Source organism: Ailuropoda melanoleuca, chromosome 4 (genome assembly GCF_002007445.2).
Source record: "Ailuropoda melanoleuca isolate Jingjing chromosome 4, ASM200744v2, whole genome shotgun sequence".
NCBI lineage: Eukaryota > Metazoa > Chordata > Mammalia > Carnivora > Ursidae > Ailuropoda > Ailuropoda melanoleuca.
Genome location: NC_048221.1, coordinates 84,365,457 through 84,392,699, shown reverse-complemented (window position 1 = coordinate 84,392,699; position 27,243 = coordinate 84,365,457). Strand labels below are relative to the sequence as shown.

Here is a 27,243-nt window from a genome sequence, read left to right as displayed (position 1 = left end):
TTTTTCCCTGCCCAGTTTGAACCAGACACTTGGAGGGTCTCATGCAAATGGCTGGCTGGCCGGAACAGACCAATGTAACAAAGTAGCAGTACCTTGACAAGCTTGAGTGCTTGGGGCTTGTTGGACAAAATGACAGAAAATATCCAGTCAACATAGGGCTGGAGATAGGCATACAGGATGTTCAGTTTCTGCTGCTGCTGTTGCCCCAACCTGGGAGAAAGAACCCAAGAATCTTAGTGCAGGAAGGAACCCGAGAGATTAGCAAGTCTGTGTGGATTTTTTGTTTTTTGTTTTTTTTGAAAACTGTGTTTTGTAGAGCCCCAGATGACCTCAGGATTAGTTCCATTTCTACATGGTAGAGTTTGGTATAAGATTTCCACTAGACCTCAAACTTCCTGAGGCCTCGGGCCATATTTGTGTTCTTCGTATTATTTGCACAAAATCAGCTCTAGGTAAAAATTTGCTAAGTGAATAAAGAATGAATAATGTAGCTTAAAAGGAGTTTGAAAACCACGATCTCGTCTTTTTTGCCCTTCCCTTCCCCCCATTTTATGTCACGGCCAGAGATGCTGGATGGGTTTCCCAGGGTCCCCCAGCTGGCCACTGGCAGGGCCAGGGCTGGAAACCCAGGCCTAGCCCACAGCTAGGGTCCTAGTGTTGCCTCTGTCAGTGGCACCCAACAAAAACTACAAATGCCAGCTTCTTAGGGGCAGCCTTCAGGTAGGAACACTGCTCCCCACTTTCCTTCCAATCAGTGGGCATGACTAAGTGGAGTGTTTAAGACTGCGGGCTGCACAAGAGCAGGGAGTATGTCTGTTTTATTCATCTCTATGTTCTGTGCACCTAGCACAGTGCCTGAAAGTAGCTGCTCAGCCACTGTAATATTTGATGAATGAATGAACACAAACACAACCCCAGCCAGAGTTCTCTTCTCTTGGACAATCTAGAGAGAAAAGATCATTTTCAGTCCCAAGTTTGACCTCAAGAGCTTTAGGGTCACAGAGATCTCTGGGTCTTAATTGAAGTGTCAGCGCCAATGGAGCATCACCCTCAGCAGCCACCAGTCTCCTTCGTCATCATCATCACCATCATCACCATCAACCGCACCAGGCAGATATGAAATGCCTTACTCTTATGAGGCTGCACATTTCTTCTAGGAAATAAGCAGTTCTTGCCTTGTTTGAACATGGCTACTGGTTGGTCCTACCCCTATAATCTTCTCATTCTTGCCTTTTGTAAATAATAGACTTCTACAGCCTGAATTCATGGGGGGGGGGTGCAAAAAGCACAGGCCTCCTGAGGTAGCAGATTTGGGTGTACAGTTGGCTCCACAACTTCTGAGCTTCTGCAATCTTGTACACATCCCTTGTCCTATTTGACCTTCAGTTTCTGCACCTGTCAAAAGAGGAAATGGATTTGCTATTTACCAGGTGTGTGATGTTAGTCAAACCACTCAAACTTTAGCTCTAGGACTCAGTGTCCTTAACTATAAAATGGGTTACTAACAGTATGTACCTCTCAGGGTTGATGTGAGGATTACATGAGTTCATGTATGCAAAATGCTTAGCATAGTAAGTGCTTGATACATATATTGTCATACTTGTTCTCATCTCACAGGAATTGTGAAAATTGTATGAAATGATTCATTCTACAGAAGAATTCTATGTAATATGGGGGATGGCTATTGAATTTTTAATTATTTTCTCTGTGTAGCCAGTTAACTCACCAGCATTCACCCTTAGCTATTTGACAGAAATACCAAAGGTAAATAGTTCCGAATGGAAGTCGTGACATTGGCTCATTTCCAGCGCTCTTCCCAACTCCCTCGCCCTCTGACCTCCAACTCATCTCCTCTTCCTGTGTTTCCTGTTTCAGCAAATGGTGTCAACAACTTTGTAGTTGTCCAAACAACTGTCCAAATGTTGGGAAGAAGTCAGTTTCTACCTCACCTTCATAACCAATCAATTACCATGTCCTACCAATTTCCCCAGTTAGTGGACTCTCTCCAAAAGCCAGATGTACTGCTCCCTCAGCACTGTACTACCCGGCATCGAGCCAGAGCCTGTTGCCTGGGCTTCGGCAGCTGTCTGTCAGTGGCCCTGCTGCCTCATTCTTGCTGTCTACCCTCATATATTTGTGTCTTCTCACTTATTGCCTCTGGCCTTTACACAGATTACTTCTCTTCTCTCCACCTGGGCAACCCTTCAGAATTTAGTTTAGAGAATTCCTACAGGAAACCCCCTTGATTACCCTTCTCTGGTCTGAGTTTCTTCCAGGGGCATCTTAACTATACTGCCCCGGGCATACCTCTGCCATAGTATTTGTCATCAGACCATGTTAAGATTTTTAGAGCTTCTAAACCTGGAATGGATTAAGATGTCTTCATTTTGACATGAGACCTAAAATAAAAGCAATACTAAACTATATATATCATAGTAATAATAGCTAACACTTACTGAACGCTTGTTATGAAACAGGCTTTGGTGCTTTATGTTAAAATTCATTTAAGTTTCACAGTGGCTAACAATCACATAATATGCTCTATGCTATCCGCATTTTATAGATGAGGAAATTGAGGCCCAGAATGATTAAGAAACGTATCCAAGGTCACAGAGCTAGTAAATGGCAGAGCTGTGCTTCAAATATAGGCAGAATTGCTCCAGAATCTATATTCCTAACCATACACTGTAAAGAAATTTAACACAATTCTGATTTTTCCCTATTTTGCATTTTTTGGAGAAAAATCCAATATGAAATTCTTTCAGAAATCTTTCCCTCTTTCTCCTGCTGTTGGCACTGCTAGGCTGAGCCTTTGTGCAAATGCTTAGCTTGCCTACTGGTCACCCTGTGTTGCTCAGCTCATAGTATGGAATTGCCTGTGACATGTCTGTCTTCCTTCTGGACTCTGATCCCTGAAGGCAGATCCTGTGTCTGTGTCAGGGTGCTCCATGGGGAGAGGCTCACCCAAGATGTATAGCCAGTGTGGGCAACCACAGCCTGGCTAGATAGATCCCCAGCTCATGGTTTCCTGTTTGTTCCTTCCTTAACCAGGTTCAGCTTACTTTGCCAGAGCTAGTGACAGGGTGGGCTGAAATAAGTAAGGGTGACTTGATCTTCTCTAGAATTTTCTATTCCCTATCCTATGCTCCTGCAACTGATTCCTGCCTCTCTCCACAGTTCTCCACATGCCCTCAAAAACTTGTTTCTCTTGAGCTGTAGTTGGTAGGAGTTGTGAGTTGTAAATACATTCTAATACACTAAATATAAACGATAAGGAAATATAGCCTCTCCCCTACTCCCCTTGTTCTCAGGACCCCTCATTCTAAAACAAACACTATAGGATTAAGATACACGTGAAGGGAGCTGCTTTCCTAATTGGGAGGAGGTTGAGGTGAGGTTTCAGCAACATCCTTCTGAAAGGCTCTTGACCCCTGCAGCCATCTCCAGTCCTGACCCTGGAAATACAGATGAGCCTACCAGCTCTTTGGTTCTTCTTGGGGGACTCTCTCCTCCATAGGATTAGCTGTTTTTCTCTGTACTATTGAGATGTATTACTGAGCATTTATTCACTTGGTATTATGAGGAGAAAGCTTGTATTTACCTTATCAGTGTTTTGTTTGCTTGTTTCTTTTTGGGTGCTAGTTTCCCTTTTTCTTTGGCCCTCAAAGAGATTTCATCCTCCAAAGGAAACAATGATGCCTCTCTCTGGAACTTTCTCTTTTCTGACTCATCTCAGTTTCATTTAACTTGAGCTAACGTATTGGAAATATGGCTCTCAATATGCATTGCATTTTATTCTTTCCATAAATAAGGATCAAGCCTACTATGTGCCAAGAAGGGTGCCAGACTTGTTATGGGAGAATTCATCATGGCAGGGGAGCAGGGGGGTTGGGGTAGCTCTGAAGAAAGATGCAGAGAAAGGATTATATTCACAGCCACTAGGAGTCCTACTGGGTGCAAACAGTCTCCTAGGTATGATAGGTGTAGTGTTCCTGGGGAGGGTTCTGCATTCCGTAGGCATATGTAAATTAAATGTCTAGTCTTGATTACTTTAGGTGTGATCTCATGGGAGTTGGGGACAGAATTACCTTTAACTTTTCCATCACTCTCAGATTCTTTGACAATGAAACTGGTGAGTTCAGACTTTGTACTTTTGCAGTTGATTACAAGTAGGGCCAAGATATGTTTAGGCCTGGGAGAGAGCATTCAATTGTTAGATTGTGAGGCTTATAGACCCTGATTCCATTTGGGCAATTAGTTTTGCACATTGCAATGAACACTGAAAATTTTTAGCATAAGTATATCCGCAGTATTGCATGGGATATACTTAGAGTAAATAAATATTTGTTGTTTACATGAAATTCAAATTTAACTGGGTATCTTGTTGTGGTGGTTTTTTGTTTGTTGTGGTTTCTTTTCAGGTTATATCTGGGAACCCTAGATGTTAGGCACTTGAGGAATGGGCTTTGAACAGATCCACACTGTATGTGCCTGGTTGTGTTTGTATTTTAGGTACGTGTTTGGGGGGGAGAAGGGAGGGTCTAGGGGAGAATTACCTGGGCAACTTTACAAGAACTGGTTATAGGAAAAGTCTGACAGGGAAATTAATAGTGAGTATTTACTCATAAAATAATTCTGGTTATCTCAGGAGCGGCAAACCTGGGCTTAGCGGTCTTCTGGGGAGGAGTGTCTTGGCATCATGGCCTTAGTAAGGGACATGGTGAAAGGAAGACTAGAATGTGCCAGGAAGGCTGAATGTCTTTATTATGGCCAGTCAGTGTGATCTCGAGCAACCCATTTCAGTCTGCTTTGTCTCATTTTCTATATCTGTCGGATAGGGCTTAATAATAATTATTTTATTTACTTTAAGGGTTTATTTTGAGTCATAAGTTTTGAAACAATGCTCAAGCTGTTTGAAACATTAGTAAACTTGTGATAAGCTTGCTATACCACTAAAGGAAATGGACCCTTTGTCTTGCCAAAATACACTGGACCTGTACCATATAGTTTTGGGAATCTAGACCTTCGAATCCATGTTTTGGACACTCCTAAGAGCAAGTGAACTGGACCCCTTTCCTCCATGCATCAGAGAAAACCCTCTGGACAAGTTCTCAGATGATTTTGGTTTTCTCTAAATGCTGTTTTGAGGTAGCTACTGTTCTCAGTACCTCAGCGGGATTCTAAAGTGTGACTGAAGAGGATTTGGGATATTTTATATACAAGCTGGTTGAACTTAGCAGAGAAGGAATATTTGGGTAAAAATTGAGAGTAGAAAATGATTGAACATGCATTTCTCTACAATGACTTCAGTATCTCTATTCAGGTGAATAAACAGAATGTGTCACATACATTATAAGATATATAATTCACATTGCACTTGAGAGTTTACAATGTGCCTTGTTACACACATTATCTCATCCATGTATATATTATCTCCTTGTGGGCAAAAAACAGACTCTTGCTTCTTTGTACACATCTGGGGAGGAGAGTGGGCTCCAGAAGGGGTGACGGAACAACCAGACTCAGCTCACACCATCCCTCCTCCATGCACTTGTCCTTGACCATCTGGGCAATGCCAAACTCCTTTGCTCCTCACTCTATTCCATTAAAAATTCGCATTTAGTGGTTTTTATCATTGGTGGTTATGTTGAACTTAGTACTTTCTTATACCATTGCTTAAATGACTATTGAATGGAGGGCAGGGTTTGTATCTTTTGTTCATTGTGTTATTCTCCATCTAGAGAATATTGTACATAACAGGTACTCAAGAAATATTCATTGAGTGAATAACTAAATTGTTTTTCATGGCTATGTCAAATCTTCTCAACCAGATTCTAATAACTGTGAGGCCAGGGACAGTATCTTCATTTCTGGTGTTTCCCCCAGTGTACCTGGCGTGGTGCTGAAGAACTTGAATGTTAGTGATGTCATTTCTGTGAAACGATCCACACATGCACATGGAAATGTGTTCCTAATAGGTAGATGTGGCTGCTCAAGGACCTTCATGGCTTAAAGGCACTCTTAGTTTTAGAAGCCTCACCCCACACTTTATTAATCTTTAAAATGCACATAGATTTCATGATACGTGGGTATTTGTGTGCTTGTATGTGTGGTCACACACACATAATTTTGTATTATAATTGTAAATGTTTTTTTTTTAAAGATTTTATTTATTTATTCGACAGAGATAGAGACAGCCAGCGAGAGAGGGAACACAAGCAGGGGGGAGTGGGAGAGGAAGAAGCAGGCTCATAGCAGAGGATCCTGATGTGGGGCTTGATCCCATAACGCCAGGATCACGCCCTGAGCCGAAGGCAGGCGCTTAACCGCTGTGCCACCCAGGCGCCCCAATATAATTGTAAATATTTTAATTGTATAAATTGTATAAATTGTACAATTGTATAAATTGTAAAATAATTTTTGTAATTTGCTTTGTCAATTACGACTTTATCATTTTGATTTCACAGATTCTGTTTTGTAATGTAGAGCCCTCATTTTTTTTTTTTCATCTCAAACATTTTCTTGGCCCTTGACAAGCCTATATAGGTCTTAATCACTGTGCCCATAGTGACTGATACATGCAATGACTTTGCTTATATAAGGGTACTTCCAGGACAAGAGTGACCTAAAAGGAACAAAAGGTTGTATTAAAATCGAGTTCAGCATCCCAGCGAAACTGTTCTCCATCCCCTTTATCCTGTTCCTGGGCCTTCTCTTCTGCCCTGCCCCATCTGCCATACTCCAGGCGTGTGCTCAGAGAGGATGCGCTCTGAGTTTTATGGTATCCGTAGTTGTCCCCCAAGTGCAAGCGTCTAATTAGGCTTGACACTACCGAGGTGTTTCCCTGACATTTATGTCACTGTCTCTCAATCTTCAGCAGCATTTGGTCTTGTGGGAAGCACAACAAACAATGTCAGAAACAACATAAAATCCCCCATTAGAGGGGGCCCTCAGAAATGGCGTGGCTGTTTATTAGGCACACTCAAAGGGGAGGCCGAAGGGTGGAGCCGGGTGTGTGGATTCTGGGCTTGGAGGAAGAAATAAAATGGCTCATTTAAATTCTTAAGAACTGCATAGGAGGCAGAAGACACAATGAGTATCTTAGAGAAGAAAGGCCATCAGTTGAACAAACTAATCACATGGTAATCAAAGGGGAGTGATTCGCTGCCTACTGAGAAGTACTTTAGAAGAAGTTCCAGCCGGGGAGAGCAAAGACCCTATTGAATGACAGCTTTCATAAATTATAGATTTTTAAAAATTGCACAAAGGAATGTGTAATAACGTGCGAAATGGATTTAAAGACGAAAAGTGCCCAAAGCGTCTGAGCAAGGCCCAGGAACAGGCGGGCCTGACGTGGGAGGGGCGGTGCGAACCTTTGCGGGAAGTCCCTGTCCAGCGCAAGCCAGGGCCCGCCCAAGCCACGCCCCCGCGCAAAGCCCCCCGCCCCATCCGGGTCTCTTGTGGGGGATGTAGGGATGCCCTGTGTTACCTGAGTGCCTCGGGTTTAGGAAGCTTCTAGACTGGCTAAACATGGACCTTAACAAGGTGGGTAGGTGCCAGTTCTCTTTCTCCACCGCAAACCCCACTCCCGGGTGTACAGGCTGCGGAGTCTAAGCTTTGGCCCCCGGGGGCACGGGAAGGCTGGGGCCGGGTGGGGGGTGGGGTGGGGGTGGGGACGCTGCCTGATTTGGAGTCTGGCTTCTAAGCAAGGCAGGGCTTCCTGAGTGCGATCAGGGTGGGCCGCTCCGTGTAGTGGGGGTTGGTGGGAGGACTGCCCATCCAGATTTCTTCTCTCCTCTGTCCTAGGCTTATAGTAAACGTGGGCCCTCAGTCCCTCTGCCCCTTCTTCTGTAGCCATGAGGTCATGTGGGACTGTGGCCCACGGGGAAGGGCAGCCCAGGGCCAAGGGCAACTGAGTTCATTCTGAGCGTTAGGACTGGGCCAGCCATCAACCAAGAGTCACGTGGCTTGAGTTTACCTTCCCGCCTGTCGCCTCTGCAACCAGCAGCCCTTTTTTCCCACCTGTGTTCGCTGTAGCTGCCTTGAAACATTTTCTCGGGTGAGTGCCAGTGATTCTGTAAGCACTGTTAGCCGATAACCAAGGTGATGACTGGTTAATCCTTCAGATACGACTCTACTCGGGCGTATTTGCCTTAGAAAAGGTGGTTTGAGAAGTAGGGAAAGTCAACCTAAGTTGGAAGTATTAGAACTGGGTGTCCTTTTTAGCTGTGCCATCTGGGGACAGTTACTTAACCTTTCTGGGTCAAAGTTAAAATGGATATATGACTAGCAGCTTTTTCTGAGTTGTGTTGAGAGGTTCAGATGAGGTCTTGGATGTAAAGTGCTTAGCACAAGGCCCAACTCAGAGTGATGTCAGCTGTTACCATGCTCTTGAGGTCTTCCTGAGCATGGTGGGTGATTGCAGAGTTCCGAATAGGTGAACTTAGCTCTCTTCCTGACATCCTAGAGGATTGAGAGTAGAGAAGGAGCATTGCCCTGTGTGAGTTCATAACAGCACCTCTGAGGCAACTGTGAGAGCTCCTCTGTTTTAGGGCAATTATGCTAGCTCTTGTAACAAATGACCCCCAAATTTCAATAGCATACCATTATAAAGTATTCTTTCTAGCTCACATCACAGTCCTATGTAGATTGGTTGGGGGAGGAGGCCTTTCTGTTCCATGTTGTCATTCAGGGACCCAAATTCCTTCCGTGTAAAGGTTCAGTCCTTTTCACGAGGTGGCTTCAAAGTGTCCTTGGAGTCATTCGTGGTAGACCATGGAGGAGAGAGAATGGAGAAGGTATGCCTGCTCTTAACTGCCCCTAACCAGAAGAGACCCATCACTTGAGCTTACATCCATTGGCAAGAATCAGTCACACGCCTCCACAAATGTGCAAGAGGACTCAGTAATATAGTTCAGCTGTGAGTTCAGAAGAGAAGACAGGCTTGATGAGAACCTACTTGTTCCTGGAGTAGACTCCCAAGTGGTATAGGATAGCTGAAAAACTGGGCCTGAGGTTCTTAACCCAAGGTTCTTGAATTTGTGGAGGGTTCATGAACCTCTTGGAATTGGATTGAAAATGTTGTATATATGAGCTTTTTCACTTTCATTCTATTCTCCAAGGCTGAGAGGGTGAAGTTCTGCCCCTGCTTGGACCAGAGTAGTGTTACGGTACCTGCTTCCTGTGTCTGATATTCTTTGAAAAATGGTGGGGCAGGTTTAGAATTTCTGTCTCCTTTTCTCTCTTTCTTTTTCTTCCTTTTCTGTAGTTGGGGAGAGAATGATAGAGAAGAGGCAGAGATTTGTTAACACCATATCCTATGATGGTGCTCCATTGAGAGGCTGTCAGCATTAGGGACGGGGTTTTATGTGGCTGTGAAGAGTCAAGGAGACTGCATGGGCAGGGTAAGGACCCAGCCTTGCCCTTCCAGAATGGAGCCAGGACTAAGGGTCATCTGGACCTTGCCAATTTTCAGTTTAGGGGCATGGTGAGAGGAGGGAGGGAGATCAGAGAGAAGGGACTCCCAGATGTCCAACTGAGATAGCCGCTCTAAGTACTGAGTGGTGACTTGATGGGAAATTGGACATTTTTCACTATTGTCTCAATGCTGCACCTGCTTGAGATGGGTTCAGAGTGCCATTTTTTCTTTCTGGTAATGGGCTTTACCTGAACGACATTCCAGACATCAAAAGCATGGCTGAGGGGTTACAAACATTTCCATGGCTTAAAAAGAAAAGTTGGAAGACCACTGATGTAGTCTAACAGTGGGGCTTTGTGCTCTCGCCTCACGCTGCCTAATGGAGAGCCTTTGTTTCCAACAGATCCTGGCACTGGACTTCAGGAGGCCATTGGCCCTGTTTCTCTCCTAAAGTCAGAAAGATTTGCAGTTGGCATTTTGTTTTCCTCCTATCTCCTTAAATTCAGGAACCTGCCCCCTTTTGAGGCCATGGCTGAACAGGAGTGGTCTGCTCTCTCTCCCATTTGTAAGGCAGGGCAGGAGACAATACTCTGTCCGGCCTGGAGTGTCGGCTGTCTGGATGAGTGCGATGCCAGCTGTCAGCCTGGGATGAGGTCAGGCAGAGGCCACCCTGGTCCCAGGTGGGCAGGGGTCACCCAGGTGACCAGACAGCACTGAAGGCCCAGAGAGTGTGCAGGAGCATGAACTTTTGGCCTCCTCTGCAGGAGCGGAGCTGCAAGTGCTGAGCAGAATGAATTGCAGACTCTGGCCAGGGTGCCAGCATTCCAGGTGCCTCGATTCCTTCAGGAAGTTCAGGCTGTCCACTGAGCTTGGGTGTCTGCAACCCGAACACAGGGGCCTCTGCTATCCCCGCTGGGCAGCCTGCCACCGTTAATGGTTTTATCATGTGGGGGGAGTGCTTCAGGCAGAGGTGGTACATGGATCAGGATGTCTCTTTCTGGCTTTGGAAGCAGTGAAGTTTAATGAGTAGGGAGGAACATTCTTTTTTTTTTTTTTTTTAAAGATTTTATTTATTTATTTGACAGTGATAGAGACAGCCAGCGAGAGAGGGAACACAAGCAGGGGGAGTGGGAGAGGAAGAAGCAGGCTCACAGCGGAGGAGCTTGATGTGGGGCTCAATCCCACAATGCCGGGATCACGCCCTGAGCCGAAGGCAGACGCCCAACTGCTGTGCCACCCAGGCGCCCCTAGGGAGGAACATTCTGGAGCCAGACAGCCCGTGTTCAAATTCTGCTCTACCACTGTGCGCATGACTCAGTTCGTTTCTTTATAAAATAGGCCAAATAAGAGTATGTACTTATTTCATAGGATTGTTGTTAAGTTTGACTGAGTTGATGCACGTAACACACTTAGAGCAGTGGCTGGTAAACAATAAGCATTCAGTAAATGCCAGCTTTTATTATTAGCCAAAAATACACAGCCCATAATCAGATCTCCAGGGGAGAGGGACCCTTTTTGCTTGTGACAACTCAAGGCTCTGTGAGTGTTACTTACGTCTATCCGTTATCATCTCTGAGAAGCTTCTCTGATCACTAGACCCACAGGGCTGTCTTTTGTTTTAACTGCCCTGCTAGTTGTGTTCTGGCACCTTCTTATCTAAATCTTTCAGATTGGGGTCTCTGCCTTATCTTTTCTACCAGTTCTCCCAACAGCTAATATAATAAATTCTTATTAAACATTTATTTTATGGTTAATAGATTACACACTCTTTTCTTTTCTTTCTTTTCCTTTCCTTTCTTTTCTAATAAACTCAAACTCTTTGTATGAATATCCTTCATGAAAGGAAAAATTTCTGTCCTAGGATAAGATCCTAATTTGTACTTTTTATAAACTCCAGTTTTTAAAAAAAAGCCTACTCTACCAAGACCAAAACCATATTGTAAAGATACGGTAACAAAACAGTATGGTACAAGTTCAGGAAAAGGATAGAGTAATGAAACAGAAATACAGCCAGAAATATATGAGACTTTATGAAATTATGAAGGTGGTATTGCAAAGCAATGGAGAATTGGTATATTAATCAGTGGTGTTCACATGCTGACAAGTCATCTGGAAAAATAAATAAACCTGGATCCCTAAATGTAAAAAGAGAAAGTAAACCATGAAATTATAATTACAAAAAATGATAATCAAGTAGAGCAGACATTTCTAAGTGTAGCATGAAATCATGGGAGCTATAAAAAACTGCTTCGTTGGTAACATAAAATCTGAAACTTCAAAATGGCAGAATATTATAAAAATTGGAAATAAACATGGGTAACTGATTGTACATAGCAAAAATATTGTAAATAAATGAAAAAAAAATGACTAGGGAGCATCTTTTCATCATATATTTCCTTAATATTCTAAGAGCTCTTTCAAATCAGTGAAAAGACAAATATACCAATAAGAAAACTCAAGAAGAGACATTTCGAAGAAAAAGACATATAAGTGGCCAGTAAATATATAAAAGATTATTGTGTAGTTTCTAAAAAGCAGATTAAACCATATATCATTTTCACTTATCTAATTGGTAGTTTCCAGAGTCTCATAATGCCTGGTTTTTCCAGAGTGTTGGGTAACAAGCTCTCAAACAGTGTTGGTGAACGTGTAAATTGGTACTATTTTTTTGAAAAAGTAGTTTGATAATATCACAATTCAACCTGTGCATTTCTGTAGACTTAGAAATGCATTTCCAGTATTTTATCTTATGTACACTTGTGGATATGTGTACAGGTATATATCTCCATACATATAAAAATGAACATTTAACATGCACCATTGCTTATGATAGCAAAAATTGGAAACAACCTAAATTTCCATCAGTAGGGGAGTGGTTAAATAAATAATCATACTTTGATACAATGGAATTCTGTATAGCTGGTAAAAAGTATGAAATAAGTGTTTCTCTATTTTTATGGGAACTTATCCAAAATATGTTAAGAGAAATAGTAGTGAAACAGTATATATAGTGTGATCTCAATTGTATAAAAACATTTGTATGTATTCTCTCATGTGTAATAGAGTTTTGGAAGGATGTACATACAAGGAAGAGTTGACAGTTTTTACCTGTGGGGGTAGGATGGGAAGGGTGCTGGTAAGGGAAGAGAGATCCTTGAACTTTTATCTTTGCATCCTTCTGAACTCTTTTAATTTTGTTTATAACAAGCATGTATTACCTTTAACATAAAAATCCTAAAATCTAAAAAATTATAATGATGTCAACACAATAATAGCAATAGCAATAATATTTTAGAAAATATTTAACATCACCACCATGTCCAGTTGTATAGGTTGTTCATTCTACAAATCCAAATGGCACCACTCACAAAAAATATTTTTCAGAAAATATTTTAACAGCACCACCATGTCCAGTTGTACAGGTCGTTCATTCTACAAATCCAGATGGCATCACTCACAGAAATAAATTCCATAGCCATATATGTCCTTTATTTTAGTCCTTGAAGTCCACCACAGTATTTTTTTTTTTAGGTCAACAGATATAAAGTCTTTGATCCCCACAAGACATCACTCCTCAACCAGCCCCACAGAATCCATGGATACAAGATAAAGGTTGAAACACAGTAGGTACCTATTTTAGTGGGTGGGAGACTGAGGAAGAAAAGGGAAGGGAGAATAAAAGATTAAATAAGGGGACTTTTCATGGTCCAGCAGTGATGGGTGCCATGAACTGGGTCATAAGGTAACTCAGCTCTGGGGACCTGTCGCTTTATTTATTACCTGTCCTAGACTCCAGCTCTTCCTAGCATACCATTTTTTTTTAAAGATTTTATTTATTTATTTGACACAGAGAGAGACAGCCAGTGAGAGAGGGAACAAGCAGGGGGAGTGGGAGAGGAAGAAGCAGGCTCCCAGCGGAGCAGGGAGCCCTATGTGGGGCTCGATCGAAGGACCCTGAGATCATGCCCTGAGCTGAAGGCAGACGCTTAATGACTGAGCCACCCAGGCACCCCTCCTGGCATACCATTTGAAGGAGGATAGGCTTGGCATGGAAGTTGCCTCACAGCTGACACCACGTTTCCTTTTCTTCTGCATACCCTTGCTAAGGGCCATTCAGTAGCTGGCTAGAGAAAATATAATCAGGCCTCCCATTTGTGGGCCTCTTTCTTCCTTCATTTCTATTTCAGGTGGCTTCCCTTCTGCCTTGCCTTGTGCCAGTGCTAGCATGCTCTCAGATCTGAAGGAGTGGTGTAGAGTTCCTTCCTTCTGTTCCCTGTGCTCTTCCATGCCCTCTTCGGTCTGCTACCCAGAAGGCGATTTTGGGCACGCTTGACTTTCAGGGCTCATCCCTGAGTCCAAAGACACTCCTCCCCTCTGCAAGGTGTTCTTTCTTTTCAGAATGCCATTGTTGTTAAGCTTACTTTATATTAGCTATGGCCAGCTTCATGGTTAACTTGGAGATGCATGTGTGTATTTAAAACCAGAATTGACCAAAATTAACTTTCAGTAATTTTAGTTATTTAGATCCTGGCAGCTCTACTCTCAGTTAGGCTCCACCATCCTTGAAAATAGGTTGCCTGTGGATAGTGAAACTTGTAGTTGGTTAGTGCCTCTAATTACACCCATGATTCAGATGACGACTGGTACAGAATAACTCTTGCCATTGGGTGCAGAAATCACAGTGTCGACTGCCTCTGCCTGTACCCTTTCAATGGGTATATTCTCCTAAGTTCTGGAGGGTTCAAGTTATGGTGTCTTTCCCCATAATGATTTTTCTTTGTAAGTCTTTAAAGATGAGGAAAGGAGTCAGGAACCTGAATAAGCAAGACCTGGAATTTTGAGCCAGATCTGTAAAGGGGAATCATTAAAATATTTTTGTCTGGATTAATGCCCTGCTGGTGGTATCTTTCTGTAACTATCTAGGGATAAAGTCCAACCGGAATAGGAATAATTAGAAAAAATCCCACTCGAGCCTCCAAGCATCCTATCCTCATCAGAAACTTGGCAGCATCTTTCTGGGGTGGTTTTGTGGAGCCCTGTTGGGAAGCAGAGGCCCAGAACCATGCTCTTCTGTAGTTTCCCTCCCCAAGCTAGGATTCCAGGATGAAGAGTCTGTGGTACTTTTCCCTCTTGGTGCTGTATGCTTGTTATTTCTTCATCTTCTTTGTTCCCTTTCTGAAGGTTTAATTAATGTACCAACATGACGGTAGAAGACAGTCTTCTGCGAAGGGTCCTTTTGCAATGGAAGTGGTGGTGCAGGGCAGGGGGTAGAAAAAACTGGAAAGATATGGAGGGTGGGGCAAATGGGCTTTGTGCAGGCAAGCGTTACCACTCAAGCAGAGCCCGTCTGCAGGAATCACTGGACTAGAGGCTTCCCTGGCTCTGGAAGCTTCAACAGGATGTCCTGGCCTAGGGGTCCCCCTTCTTTACTATCATGAAAGAACCTAGGAGTAGGGACCCAGACCAGGAACACCCACCTTGTCCACCCACTATCTCTTCTTGCTGTGTCAAGGACATCCTAGACCCATCCTACTGTAATGGAGGTCTTGAGAGTTTGTGTAGTTTGAAACAACCATTCTTTTTATAAATGGTGACAACTGGGTGCATAAGAAATGCTGTCTTCCAGGTTGATGTTCTTGTTAGTAGAGAGAGAAGAAAGGCCTCTGCTGCTAGAACCGGTATGGAATTTGGAGACATTTTTCTTGGCTACTTACCTGGCATTATGATAATGGACAAGACATTTGGCCCTCTCTGGTGAGATGAAGGCAGATTTCTAGTAGGTTCTGGTGATACTGGTAGGAAGAGAAGGTGTGGTAAGGATTCTGTAGGAGAAACTGGAGGATAGAAATTGGAATGAACCCCCATTTGAAATATGCCTAGACACTAGAAATGATTGTTTTAAAGCTGGCAACCAGAGCACAAACTGTTATACAATGGCTTAGTAGCATGGTCTTAAAAATAAGCCCTGAAACATTTCTTTCCCAGACAAATGTTTTCACAACCACAAAGATGGTGGTAGGAAAGCAGAAAAAATTAGTATTTTTTTTTTCTACAGGGTTGGTAAGAATTAAAAAGTAAATAAATAAAGTAGGCTTGCAGATAAGAACTTACTTCCAAGGCTATCATAAGATAACCTTTTCAAAGGGAGGTGGAACTGGGGTGGAGGGTTGTGGTATCCAAAGACAAGAAGAACAGTAAATCCAAGTGCAGTTTCCTCTTAATTGTGCCCCGTGTCTTTGGCCTTGAAGGACAGAGACTCAGAATTGGTCCAGTGCGATGCTTCATCAGTCATAAAGATTTAATTACAGTTCTTATTTGACCAGGATTGTAACGTGAGGTCCGTAAGTATTTACTGGGATTCTCTGTCATCGCCTCTCACTTTCTCCCCTTCCCACCCACCTTCCTTCCCCCCCCCCCCTAAAAGGATGACCAGTTTTGAATTACGGTAATAGCTGCACTCTTGGTTTAGGACTAACCTCCCTGAAATTTTCAGGACCACTAATTTGTGGTTACTCCAGTGCTAGAATGAACTTGGCGCTCTGGCCTTTAGACTGGCAATGCAGTAAAAGTTTAAAGTGAAGACTGCCTCAGAGCCAAAAGAAGAGAGGAGATTGAAACCTAAAGGTTATCCTGAAATGCACTTTACTGTTATCTATGAGAACAAATGAGTTAAAAAAATTTCAAATACCAGAATACCCTACAGGGAGGAGATATAACTATTAAAGGGCTGTTATAGCTGCAATAAATGTAGGAACAATAAAAATAAATTGATGAAGTAAATGTCAGCGCTGTTCCCCTGAGCTGCCCCCACACCTTTGTCCAAAAGTAGAACATCTCCAATTACAGAGGGTGGAAACAGCCTTCAATGACAATATGACAAGGACAGAACACAGAACGCTGGCACAGAGAACACAATTATGCACAGCCTTGAAAAATTGTATCATAGCACAATGCATGGGAGAAATCAATTAATGATGCAGGGCTTCTACTGCTGTCTAATAATTCTAGAAAGGAAAGGAGAGGAAAAAAAAAAAAGCTCCATACACCCAGTGCATCAAAAAGGTGACCCTTAAGTGGAAGTCTGCATAATACCAGAGGTCAGTCTTCAGAGTTTATAGCATCTGAAATATTCTTTTTTTTTTCTTCTCAATTTTTTTTCCCCTTAAAAAAATCTAACAGTCTTAAGGAGGCATTTAAGTAAAAGTCACTTCTTCTCTGGTTAAATAGCCTTGCAAAAGAGAGTTCTTTGGTGGAAAGGGCAGGGATGAGCAAAGTGTGTGGCTGTTGCCGCAAGCCCACCAGCTGAAAGGGGAAAGGCAAAAGTTAGGCATAAACACAGTGGAAGGTAGAAGGTGATTTATCTTGTGCAATTTACAACAGGTGCTAAACATTACGAAAACCAGAGCTATTAAGCAATCAAATTAAGCTATAATTATAACCGAAGAAAACTGTACAGGAATTCTAATTAATTCAAATCTGAACATGTCCAAGAGGAATGCTCCATCAACCCCACTTCTGAATAAAACAAAACAAAAATAACCCTTGGATAATGCCTTCAGATTGCACAGGAAATTAAGAAATACTTCTCGGCCGGAATATTCCAGGCATTCCTTATTAAATGGTGAGAGAAATTCCCTGCAATCCCTGAGCAGTTGGCTTTTTAGGTACACACCATATAAAGCATGTAGTTGGGGGGCCCTTAACTGGGCAGGATTTGAAGACAGAGCAGACCGAGGGATTCCACCGTACGTGTAAGTACTTCAAAGGGTCTGAAGGGTTAGCTCATTCTTCTCTCCTTTGAAGGTTTCTCCCAGGGCATGTGAGCCTTTTAAAGAACTGTTCACACTCCCCTTTTATTTTTTATTTTTTTGTGTCTTTGGACCAATTCCATTTTCTTTTCAGCCACTCCTCTTCCAGTTCTCAATCCCAGTCTTTCCACCTGACTTGAGCTTTCTGCTCTTCTTCCACCCCAGGGAGCCCTGGGATGTCAGAAGACCAGGGCAGGGTTTTCTGTTGGATATGCCTGAACAATGCAAGTTGTGTCCCATTAAGCCACAGATGTTATGGGAAGAAGGGGATGTTTAGGTATTTGAATAAGATTTCCAACCCACAGACTGAACCATTTGATTAGGGTGCCTATTTCCCTAATTCATGATTCTTTAATTTTAACAATTCAGGAACAACAATAAAACAACAGTGACAGCTAACATTTATTAAAGCTTATTATGTACCAGATATTGTACTCAATTCTTTACCTCAATTCTTTATCTCAACTAATTCTCTCAACCCATCTATGAAGGAGGCAGTCTTACAATACCCATTTTACAGAAGAAGAATCAGGGCCCACTGTTGGCTGTTAAATCGACTATAAAACAAAAACCCCTTTCTTTTTATTTGGGTGATGCTTTTATGTTTCTAAATAATTTAATGTAAAATTTCTTTACTTTTTACTCTCTCAGGTTAAAGTGGTAGGGAGTATGGGAGGAAGGAGAGTGATTTTCTCAGGATGAGTTTTACCTTCCGGATTGAGTGTAGTATGGCCCCTGTTGGTAACACAGTTTTGCCCACCATTTTGAATATTCACTTATGACCTTTGCTTTGACTTTGCTTCCATTCACATTACAATATAGTGCTTGGGGGCAAAGATGTGTGAAGAAACACTGCGTTCATGTATACTGTTGAATTCATAGCTCTTTTAATCATTACTGGAGTTTGTGTTCTCCTGGGAATCTCTACGCTGACTGTTCAGTGTTGCTAAAGGGCATGTAGCTATTTTTCTTTCATGCTCTGGGTCCCTTGGAACCTTCCTCCAAGGCCACATGCCCTTTCCTTTTGATTCATGGGACAGGGGAGGGTTGGTAGCTTCCTAGTTTGGCAAGATCAGTCTATAAGCGTTTATTGGAAGCAATTCTAATAATAACACTATGAAGAAATTTGCATTCCCATGGATAGATGAGGAAACCCAAGAATTGGAGAGTTAGAAATTTGACCAAGGTCACATTGCCAGTTATTTGGTCGACCCAAAAAATGAGCTAGAGTGCAAAAGGCTCTTCCATGGGCCACCCCAGCTATGCATGGACATGGACACACTCACCCATAGTTTCCCTTCTCTGCCCTTGTGGCACCCTGCAGGGACTACAGAATGCCACATGGCCACTTCCTCCCTCTTGCTTTTGAGCCATCTGCCAAACCTGGGACTGAGGGGAGTGCAGAAACTGCCCAAGGCTCACTGCAGGGAGATTTATGCCAACAAAAATGGCTTTTGTGTAGGGTACCAGGTACGCCCTCCAGCCTGGAGTCTCCCAAGGGGCAGTGTAGACATTCACTGACCTAGCACAGGACTTGGCACACAGCGGCTCCTCAGTAGAAAGTAGGCAGTGTTGCAGCTGGGAGATATAAAGGCCCCTCCTCCCCCCATCATGGAAATATGTACTAGCTGGGCAAAAGCTAAAATCTAGGTACTTTCAGAATCCTTAACTTTCATTAAGTAGCTATTATGTGCCAAGACCTTTGCATAAATGTCTTGATTCTCACAATCCAACGAGTTTGATAAAATTACTATTCCCAGCCCAAGTCTGAGGAAATTGGGCCTTAGAGAAATTCAGTGACTTGCCCAAGATCTCAGAGCTAGTAAAGGGCAGAACTGGGATTCTAACCCAGACAGGTGAACCCAGGAGCCCGGCTCCTAAGCAGTGAGCTGCGCCCATCACAAGTCCATAATGCAAGAAGGAGTCCCAAAGGCAGAGTGGGAAAATCTGAGTAGTGTGGACCTAGGGTGGGGTGGTTAGGAAGAGTTCTCTGGACAGCTTAGTGGAGGAAGAGGGTCTTTTCAGCTAGGCTCTGAGAGATAAGTGGGATTTGGGAAGGCAGTGAATGATGGAAGAGGGAGGCATATGTAGGCCTCACAAATGGTGTGAACAGAGGGCAAGCTGAGCCAGAGGGTTCTAAGGTAGAAGGACCCACATCATGAGTGCCGTTGGTCTTCTTTTACCTCCTTTCCCTTTCAGGATTCTGCCTGGTTCCAGCTTGCCCACTGCTTCTGGCTACGGCAGACCCCCCTCACCCCTAGTGTGATCTTGGTCCTAAGGCACTCTCCTGAGCTTGCTGCTCCCGTGAGGGTGGCAGGTGCCCTTGGGATTCCCCAAGGAACTTTTGGCCATTTGCCTCGTGGCCTGAGGTGTAATCTATGCTTTCTGTCCTTTGAAAGATGTGGCAAAGGTCTGCAGTGCCCTGTTGTCTTGACAAGCTCTGCTTGGCCTTCTGGCTTCATGGGAATTTTCCCACCCTCCCCTCTAGTGTCCTGTCCTCCCTATGAGGAGCTTCTGGAGTTGAGGAGGCCTCGGCATTCCTTAGGCCTGCACACCTTGCTTTTTGCTTTTGAAAGTCTCTCCAGTTTTGCGTAAGTAATGGACATTTCTCCCACCTGTGCTTTGAGGCTAATTTTGACTTCATGCGATAAGACTTGTTTTTAAACTGGCCTAGAGGGTGACCCTGGGGCAGCTCCAGGGTTGGGGCTAGAGGCCTGGAATGGGCAAGCCAGTATGGCAGCGATCCAGGTGTCCTGCTTGCTCTCTCTCTAAAGTTGGACGAGGAGTCCTTTCTGGGGCCAGAGCATGTGGTAATGAACTCTGGCTCTGGGATTGGACTATCTGGATTTAAATCCCAGGGCTCTCATCACCAACAAGGTGGCCCTGAACAGGTCCCTTAACCCTCCACTATTCAGTTTCTTCATTGGACCTCTCTCATATGTCTGTTTTGAGGAGTAAATGGAAAAATATGTGAAAAATACTTAGAACAACACCTGGCATATAATAGATGCTCAATAAATGTTAGCTTTTGTTTTACATGATTAGAGTTCTAGGAATCTTGTCCTACCTGTGCATTTCACTGATGGAGTCTGAGAACCAGACAAGTTGTTTACCTGCGTTAAGATCACCTGCCTGGTATCAGAGCCAGGGCCTTGCTCCAGCAGCACGGGACTCCCAAGCCGGTGCTTTTTCCACGGAGCCGAACGTCTTGGGGTTGGGTCTGTTTCTTATAACATGACATAAGACCCCAGGCATCTTATTAAAAATAGATTCCTGGGCTCCATCCTCAACTCATTAACACTGAGTTTCTGGAGTAGTGCATGAAAATCTGTGCTGTAGCCAAGAGCATGTCCCTCTCATTCCTAGCTTCCACCTTCTAGTCGATTCTTATGTTTTTTAAACCTTGAGAACTGCCAGCTTAGCTTCGAGTGATTTTGTCAGGGTACAAAAGGATCGTCTGCTGCAACGTCTCCAAGTCCTTCAATCAGGCTGTTTGTGTTCTGCCTCCTATGTGCCCTGCATGCTGCCCCATCCGCCTGTACTCAGGGAGCTTATGGATCTGTTGATCGGCATCTGGGGGGGATGGGGTGCTGGTGAGAAGTGAGGAAGGCTTGTAGGGTTTGAATGCTCAAGGGGAGGCTGAGATGATTGGTGACACTGACGTCTAGAGGGAGCAGAGGCCAATGAGTGGAGTCAGGATAAACTTCCACATAGGGAGGCCTTTGCAGGATGCGGAGCCTGGAGTAGGCAGAGGAGAGAAGTAAGGGCAGTTCAGCTAGAGCCACCCTGGGGAATGGAGCTGCTGGGAGCAGGTGTCACTGTGGGCAGCTGCAGGGGTGTGGAGTGGGGAGAATAGCCTGACATACCCAGCTACCAAGATACCCACCCCCTTCTTTTGATACTGTCCAGGCTGCTCTTTTATGATTAAACAAACATCCTTCCTCCAAAGCTACTGTTGATTTGATTTCATTTGTATACTTTTTTGTAGCTGTGAGAGAGCAGTTTGCCCTGTTATCCTTTGTTCCTGCAACCCCTGCAGAACAACAGAGGCCAGCGTGGACATTGTGTGGCTATAAGAAACATGGGAGCAGCAAGCAGGCAGGGAAGGAGGGAAATGGCCTGGTGGGGTGCCACCTCCCTCCTGCATTTGCTCCCTGCTTATCCCCTGTCTGTGTGGGAGGGGTAGGGTGGGTTGACTTTCATGGCAGATGTGCAAGAAGAGAATACCCTGGTTCCTGTCACTGGAGTTTGAGTAGATTTATCTGTGCTGCTTTGCATTCTTTCTGGAAGCTGGCAGGGTATAAATTAGAAAATAAAAATGGGTTTATCAGCACTTTCCAAGTTTTTACCAAATTCAGGGGTGGTAGTGGAAGTGCCTCTCTGAGCCCTTTAAGTCCGGGGTCAAGGTGTGTGTGAGTATAAAGACCAGATAGCTGCTGCCATCCCCTGGGCCTTTCCCACTGAGTGGAGGTTCCCAGCCAGACATCTTTCATCAAGATGTACTAATGGCTAATAGTCCTATGTGCTGATCATAGACTGTTCACTGATAAACTCTTTATGTGGATTAACCCTTCAAGGTGGGTACCAGTATTACCATTTTCCAGATGAGAAAACTGAGGCCTAGCAAGAATGAGTCACCCAAAGATGCACTGGTGAGTAGTAAATTGTATTTGGAACCTAGGCAGCCTGCCTCCAGAGGTCCCACTCAAATGCAGGCCACAGAAAAACTGCCCCATTTGCTTGGAGGCAGAAGGGACTCTATGTGTTTATTACTGGTCGATTGGAGAGACAGCTGATGTGCTTGGTTTTGTTTTGTTCAGAGGTGCGTAGAATCTGCATTGTTTGTGGAAGGCCGACTGGCTGCTCTTAGAGGGCAGGGCTGGGGGCTGGTTGAATTGCTCTGCCAAGGCCCCAGCACCTCCAGTTCAATGTGTATGGTGCCTTTGGCTGCAGATGGTCAAGTGCAGCTAGTGTTGCACTGTCCAGCTTTGATAGAGAACCACCTTTTCATTACTGGCAAGCTCTCCCCTTTCCATCGTTGTTTCACCCACCACGGTTAGCATCCATCAGTGGTTCTTGCCTGTCACAATTACTACAGTGTATGTGCTTAGTGGTGATTTTCTGTTTCTGTCACTTCTTCCACATTTGTTGATTGGAATTCTGCTGTGAAAAATAGATGCTCCTTCTTCCCCATCTATTTATTTTTAATATTATTTATTTATATTAGCCTGGACTTGGACATTTCTTGTATTCAATCCATAGGTCAACCTTAAATCCTGTTGCCATGTTTGTGAGTTCAACCTTGCCTCATTTCTTGCCTTGATCACTGCAGCAGTCTCCTAACTGGTCTCCTTGCCTCTAGCTTCCTTTCAAACCAGATCGTGTAATGCCAGTCTGACCATGTCACAATACTTCAGTGCTCTCTTTGGCTCCTAAGCTCCTTTGAATGGTAATATAATGGCAACTAACATTTGTTGAATATTATGGGATGCTTTGCATGCATATTCTCATTGAATCCTCACAATACTTGATGGACTAGGTAGTATCAACCGTATCAGCAATAACAGCATCCCTTTGGTGCAGATGAAGAAACTGAGGCACAGAGGATTAAGCAACTTTCCCAGGGTTGTTGAGCTATTAAATGTTGAGCTCATACTGTCAGCCACTAGACTCTACCATTTACTACGTAGGCCCTTAATGATCTGATTTTGGCTACTTCTCCAACCACATTTTCACCAGCTTTGGCATTCATTGCGCTTTCCATAAACAGTTACTTGTAGGATTTCTCACCCAGCATTGCTGAGGGTGCAGATGACATTTTTGGCTGCAGTGCTGGTAGGGACATTGGTAGCAGTAGAAGGAATAGTTTTCTAAGAACCATAATTATATAAATAGTGGCCAACTATCCTATGACTGTACATGAGTCTGGTTGTTCAGTATAGGCAACTACTTTGCACATCCTTATGAATTTCCCACCTTTCCTGTCCACACCTGGACTGCCTTCCCAGGCCTTTACTGCTTTTTCTGTTTCTTCTTTACCACTCAGGATAAGGAAAACCTACACTGCAGAGTTCTTCCTGAGCACCAGTCTGCCATGATGCCTTTCTCATCAAATTCCTTCTTTGGGCCCATAGCATGTTGGTTCTACTTTAGGTCTGTAGGATGTAGGGCTCTAAAAACTTGTGTTCAAGGAGCATGTCTTTTAACTTTTTATATACCTTCACTGCCTGGGGAATTGCCTTTTATATAATATGTGCTCAATTTGAGGATTCACTAATTGATAACTAGATATGAGATATGAAGAGTAAGGACTTGAATGCAAATTAATGCAGGCCCCAAATCTATTATCTAAAACCTTTTGGGCCATATGTGTTTCAGAATACAGAATTTTTCAGATTTTAGCAAGATATTGTGGTACATATCCAGTATAACTTATAATCCCCCAAGTGGAATCTGGAGAATTATTCCATAATCAAAGATATTAATATTATTTTAGTGAAATGTATGAATAGTCTAAGTGAGATAAATAAAAAATTTAAATAGCCTCAAAGTTTTACTGTCCCCCCCTTTTCAGAGTTTTTTCTATTTTGGAATTACAGATAAAGGCAATAAGATATTAACAGGTGGCATAAAGAGGCACCCACATTTTGTCGTGGGACTTGAGATGAAAGAGACTTCTGGGGATGAGCATGCCAAGGCCACTGGCATTTGTGATCAGGGGAGTGCTGTGGCCTTCACCTAGTTATGGATCGAGGCCCTAAATGACAGGGTGAAGAGGCCAATTAGGAGCAATTACAATTGTCCAGGTGCGAGGTCCTGAGGGCTTGACTTGGGTGGTGGTGATGGATAGAGAAATAAAAGTTAATGTGAAATGTTAAAATATGGGCCATGGAACTTCAGGGGGCAATTGAATCAAATGTTGCCAGATTTTGCACTCTACAGTTTGGGAGAGGGTTGATGTTTTTAACAGCACTGGAATAGAGGGAAGATGGGCGGAAGAGAAGATGGATGCATTTGAGCATGTGGAATGCACTTGTAGGCCATCCAGGTGGAAATCACTTCTTTTCTTTTCTTTCTTTCTTTTTTTTTTTTAAAGATTTTATTTATTTATTTGACACAGAGACAGTGAGAGAGACAGCCAGTGACAGAAAGACAAGCAGGGGGAGTGGGAGAGGAAGAAGCAGGCTCCCAGCAGAGGAGCCTGATGCGGGGCTTGATCCCAGAACGCCGGAATCACGCCCTGAGCCAAAGGCAGACGCTTAACGACTGAGCCACCCAGGTGCCCCGGAAGTCACTTCTAAGAATAAAAGAGAAAATGAGTATAAAACTACTTCTAAAGTGATATGTGCTCTGCAAATATTTGTTACTGTCATCATTCTGTCTGGTATCAGTCTATTATTTTGGGAGTTTCCTCATCACTTGCCTGCAGTCCCCTGAGAATAAGCTAGGCCCATTTTCAGACCAGTTTGATCTGCTCCCAAGTCTTTCAGGAGAGCATCACACCTGTGCTCTGTTGGTTTGCATTATCAACCTGTAAACGATCACTTCTTTATTAAAAACTACAGATTTTGTCTCTGAATGGATGTTTGGAGCCCAAGTTTCGTCTGGGGTATAGGTTTCCTGGCTGGGTTACGAACCTGGGAAGTAGAGGAGTCAATGGGTACAGTGTCAGGCTTGGGTAGGTCATAAAGTTCATGGTTAGGTTTTTAAAAGTGCAATTCTGCAGCTGCAAACAGTCACAAAAGAGAGGTCAACTCTCTCCTCTTCCTGCCAAGGTTAAAACAGTCCTTGACCAGCAATCTCTGATCAAAATGACCATCCTCATAGCTAAGTGGAAGCTTCCTGCTGTAGGGCTAGTTCACCCTTCTCTTTTTTTTGGCTCAGACAGTGGAGGAGACAGGAGACGTGCTGGTTAGACCTCATCTTACAGGACTGCCTCAAGCTGGGAGGATGGGTCCAGTGGGCCAGGTAGGTGGTTGTCTGTGTGTCTGGAGGAGTGGGCAGGGCCTCTCTGTCTCCCTGCCATGTGCCTCTCTCATTGTTGGCGACTGCTGCTGACAGCTCTGTAGAGATTCTCAGGACTAGAGTGCAGGGAGGTGTCAAGGGGAGATGGATTGAGGGACTACATAGAAAGCGAAAAAAAATTGGCAAATTCGATTCAACTCTGATCTCACTTTTTGAGGATTGCTTTTTGTTTGTTTGTTTTTAAGATTTTATTTATTTATTTGACAGAGATAGCCAGCGAGAGAGGGAACACAAGTGGGGGGAGTGGGAGAGGAAGAAGCAGGCTCCTCGTGGAGGAGCCTGATGTGGGGCTCGATCCCAGAACGCTGGGATCACGCCCTGAGCTGAAGGCAGATGCTTAACAACTGCACCACCCAGGCGCCCCTAAGGATTGCTTTGGATAGAACTAGATAGTCTTCAGGAAATGGAAGCCTCACTTCTCTGTAGAAGTGCCAGCCCTCACAAATGATTTGGAAGGTTGATAGCCATTGTCAGTCCCCAGATATAAGAGGGTTCCCACTCTGTCCTCATCCTTACCCTGTCCTTCCACCTGGATGGGGAGGGATGGGAAGGAGGATCTGGTCTTTGTCTTTCTCAGTGGTTCTAAAACATTTACCTTAAACACATCCTGGCTGACCCAGCACCATGTCTGCAGTTACAAGGAGAGGATGCTGACATCATAAAGGCTCTTTCTTGGAATTTAAATGCTCCTTTAAATGGCTGTAAACTCACTTCCAGAGATGGTACAGGCTGTAGCCCTCTGTAGCACTCTTGGACTTTAGCATCTTCTGCTCTCCCAAGGGTGTTCAGTGTTGTAAGGAGGAGATGGCAACCTCTTTGAGGGTCCCTGCCTCAAAGTAGATCTGAGCAACAGCTGTGATGGGGAGCAGCTTCAGCACTGGCATTGCTGTGAGGACCTTTCCTCCCCGGGATGGAGAAATGCTAAGAGTTCTGAGGGCTGCCTTCGTAACCTAGGTGCCTCACTTTTCCTCCTGGCTGGCTCCCCGACCTGGCTCAAGCTGCCACCTGACTGAGAACACCTCAATATTCCTTTTTGGGGGTCTGAGATATCCTTTCTAGACCTACGATTGCATTTGCCCTCATTTTGCCTTACTTTTACCAGGAAGAAATGGGAACACAGGGAATCACAATTCTGAGGTTTGCATTGGGGAGCAACGATGGGTTTGATCGAACTTATATTCATTTATGTATTGAGTACAAACTCCGTGTCCCTTTCATCCCTCTCTTTCCAAGTTCCTGAGTTGCACACTTAACACTTCTCCTACCTTTCCATTCTTCATCTCATTGCAGTCTGGGCCTGTGACTTTCCAAGTGTAAAGGGATCCTTTGCATTTTTGGTTAACTTGGTTGGCCTCTTTGGTTTTGGACACTCTTGGCCACTCCCTTTCTCTGGACAGTCTCCTCCATTGACTACTGTGACTTTACTTTCTAGGGCTTTGGATAAGGTATTTAGCCTCTCTGAGCCTTGATTGTTCTGGTGTACAATGGGGACAATTGTGATATAGCATGGAGTTGTGAAGAATAAGTGTGTGATGTGTTTCTCCAAATGAAATTATGAGTACTGTTATAGATAATGTTTGGTGAACAGTTCATTGAATATTATGGTTATAGATTTTATTCCAATGTATTTTACCAAAAATACACATCAAACCCATGATGATATTATGGTACTATGAGATTTTTCTCTTAAAATAATCATAAACAAGTAAATTCATCAAAAGAAAAGCATTTAGCAAATGATACTCTTAGTATACGTGGATATGACCAGAATTGGAAAAAAACTGAGACAGTACATGTAGAGGCACTAGCAAGGTGCCTGGCATATAGTAAATGCTCATTATTAATTCATTTATTATGATCATCCTACACTCTGACCATGGGTTTTCCTGTTTTTTTTGGATTCTCTTCCTCATTCTGCTGTTTCAACATATACTCATACACATAGTATATGTGGGGTTTGTGTGTGTGCATAGAGAGAGACACTATATAGTG

At 43.7% G+C, this 27,243-nt stretch overlaps 1 protein-coding gene across 1 annotated transcript in view; it reads left to right on the top strand.

Moving 5' to 3' along the window:
• The window catches only part of LOC117801975, a 222,874-nt gene that overhangs the window by 98,022 nt on the left and 97,609 nt on the right, over positions 1-27,243 (top strand). Inside the window, exon 4 of the mRNA XM_034659173.1 lies at positions 12,950-13,041. Coding sequence (XP_034515064.1) covers positions 12,950-13,041 — 92 coding nt within the window. The remainder of the gene's footprint in view (positions 1-12,949; positions 13,042-27,243) is intronic.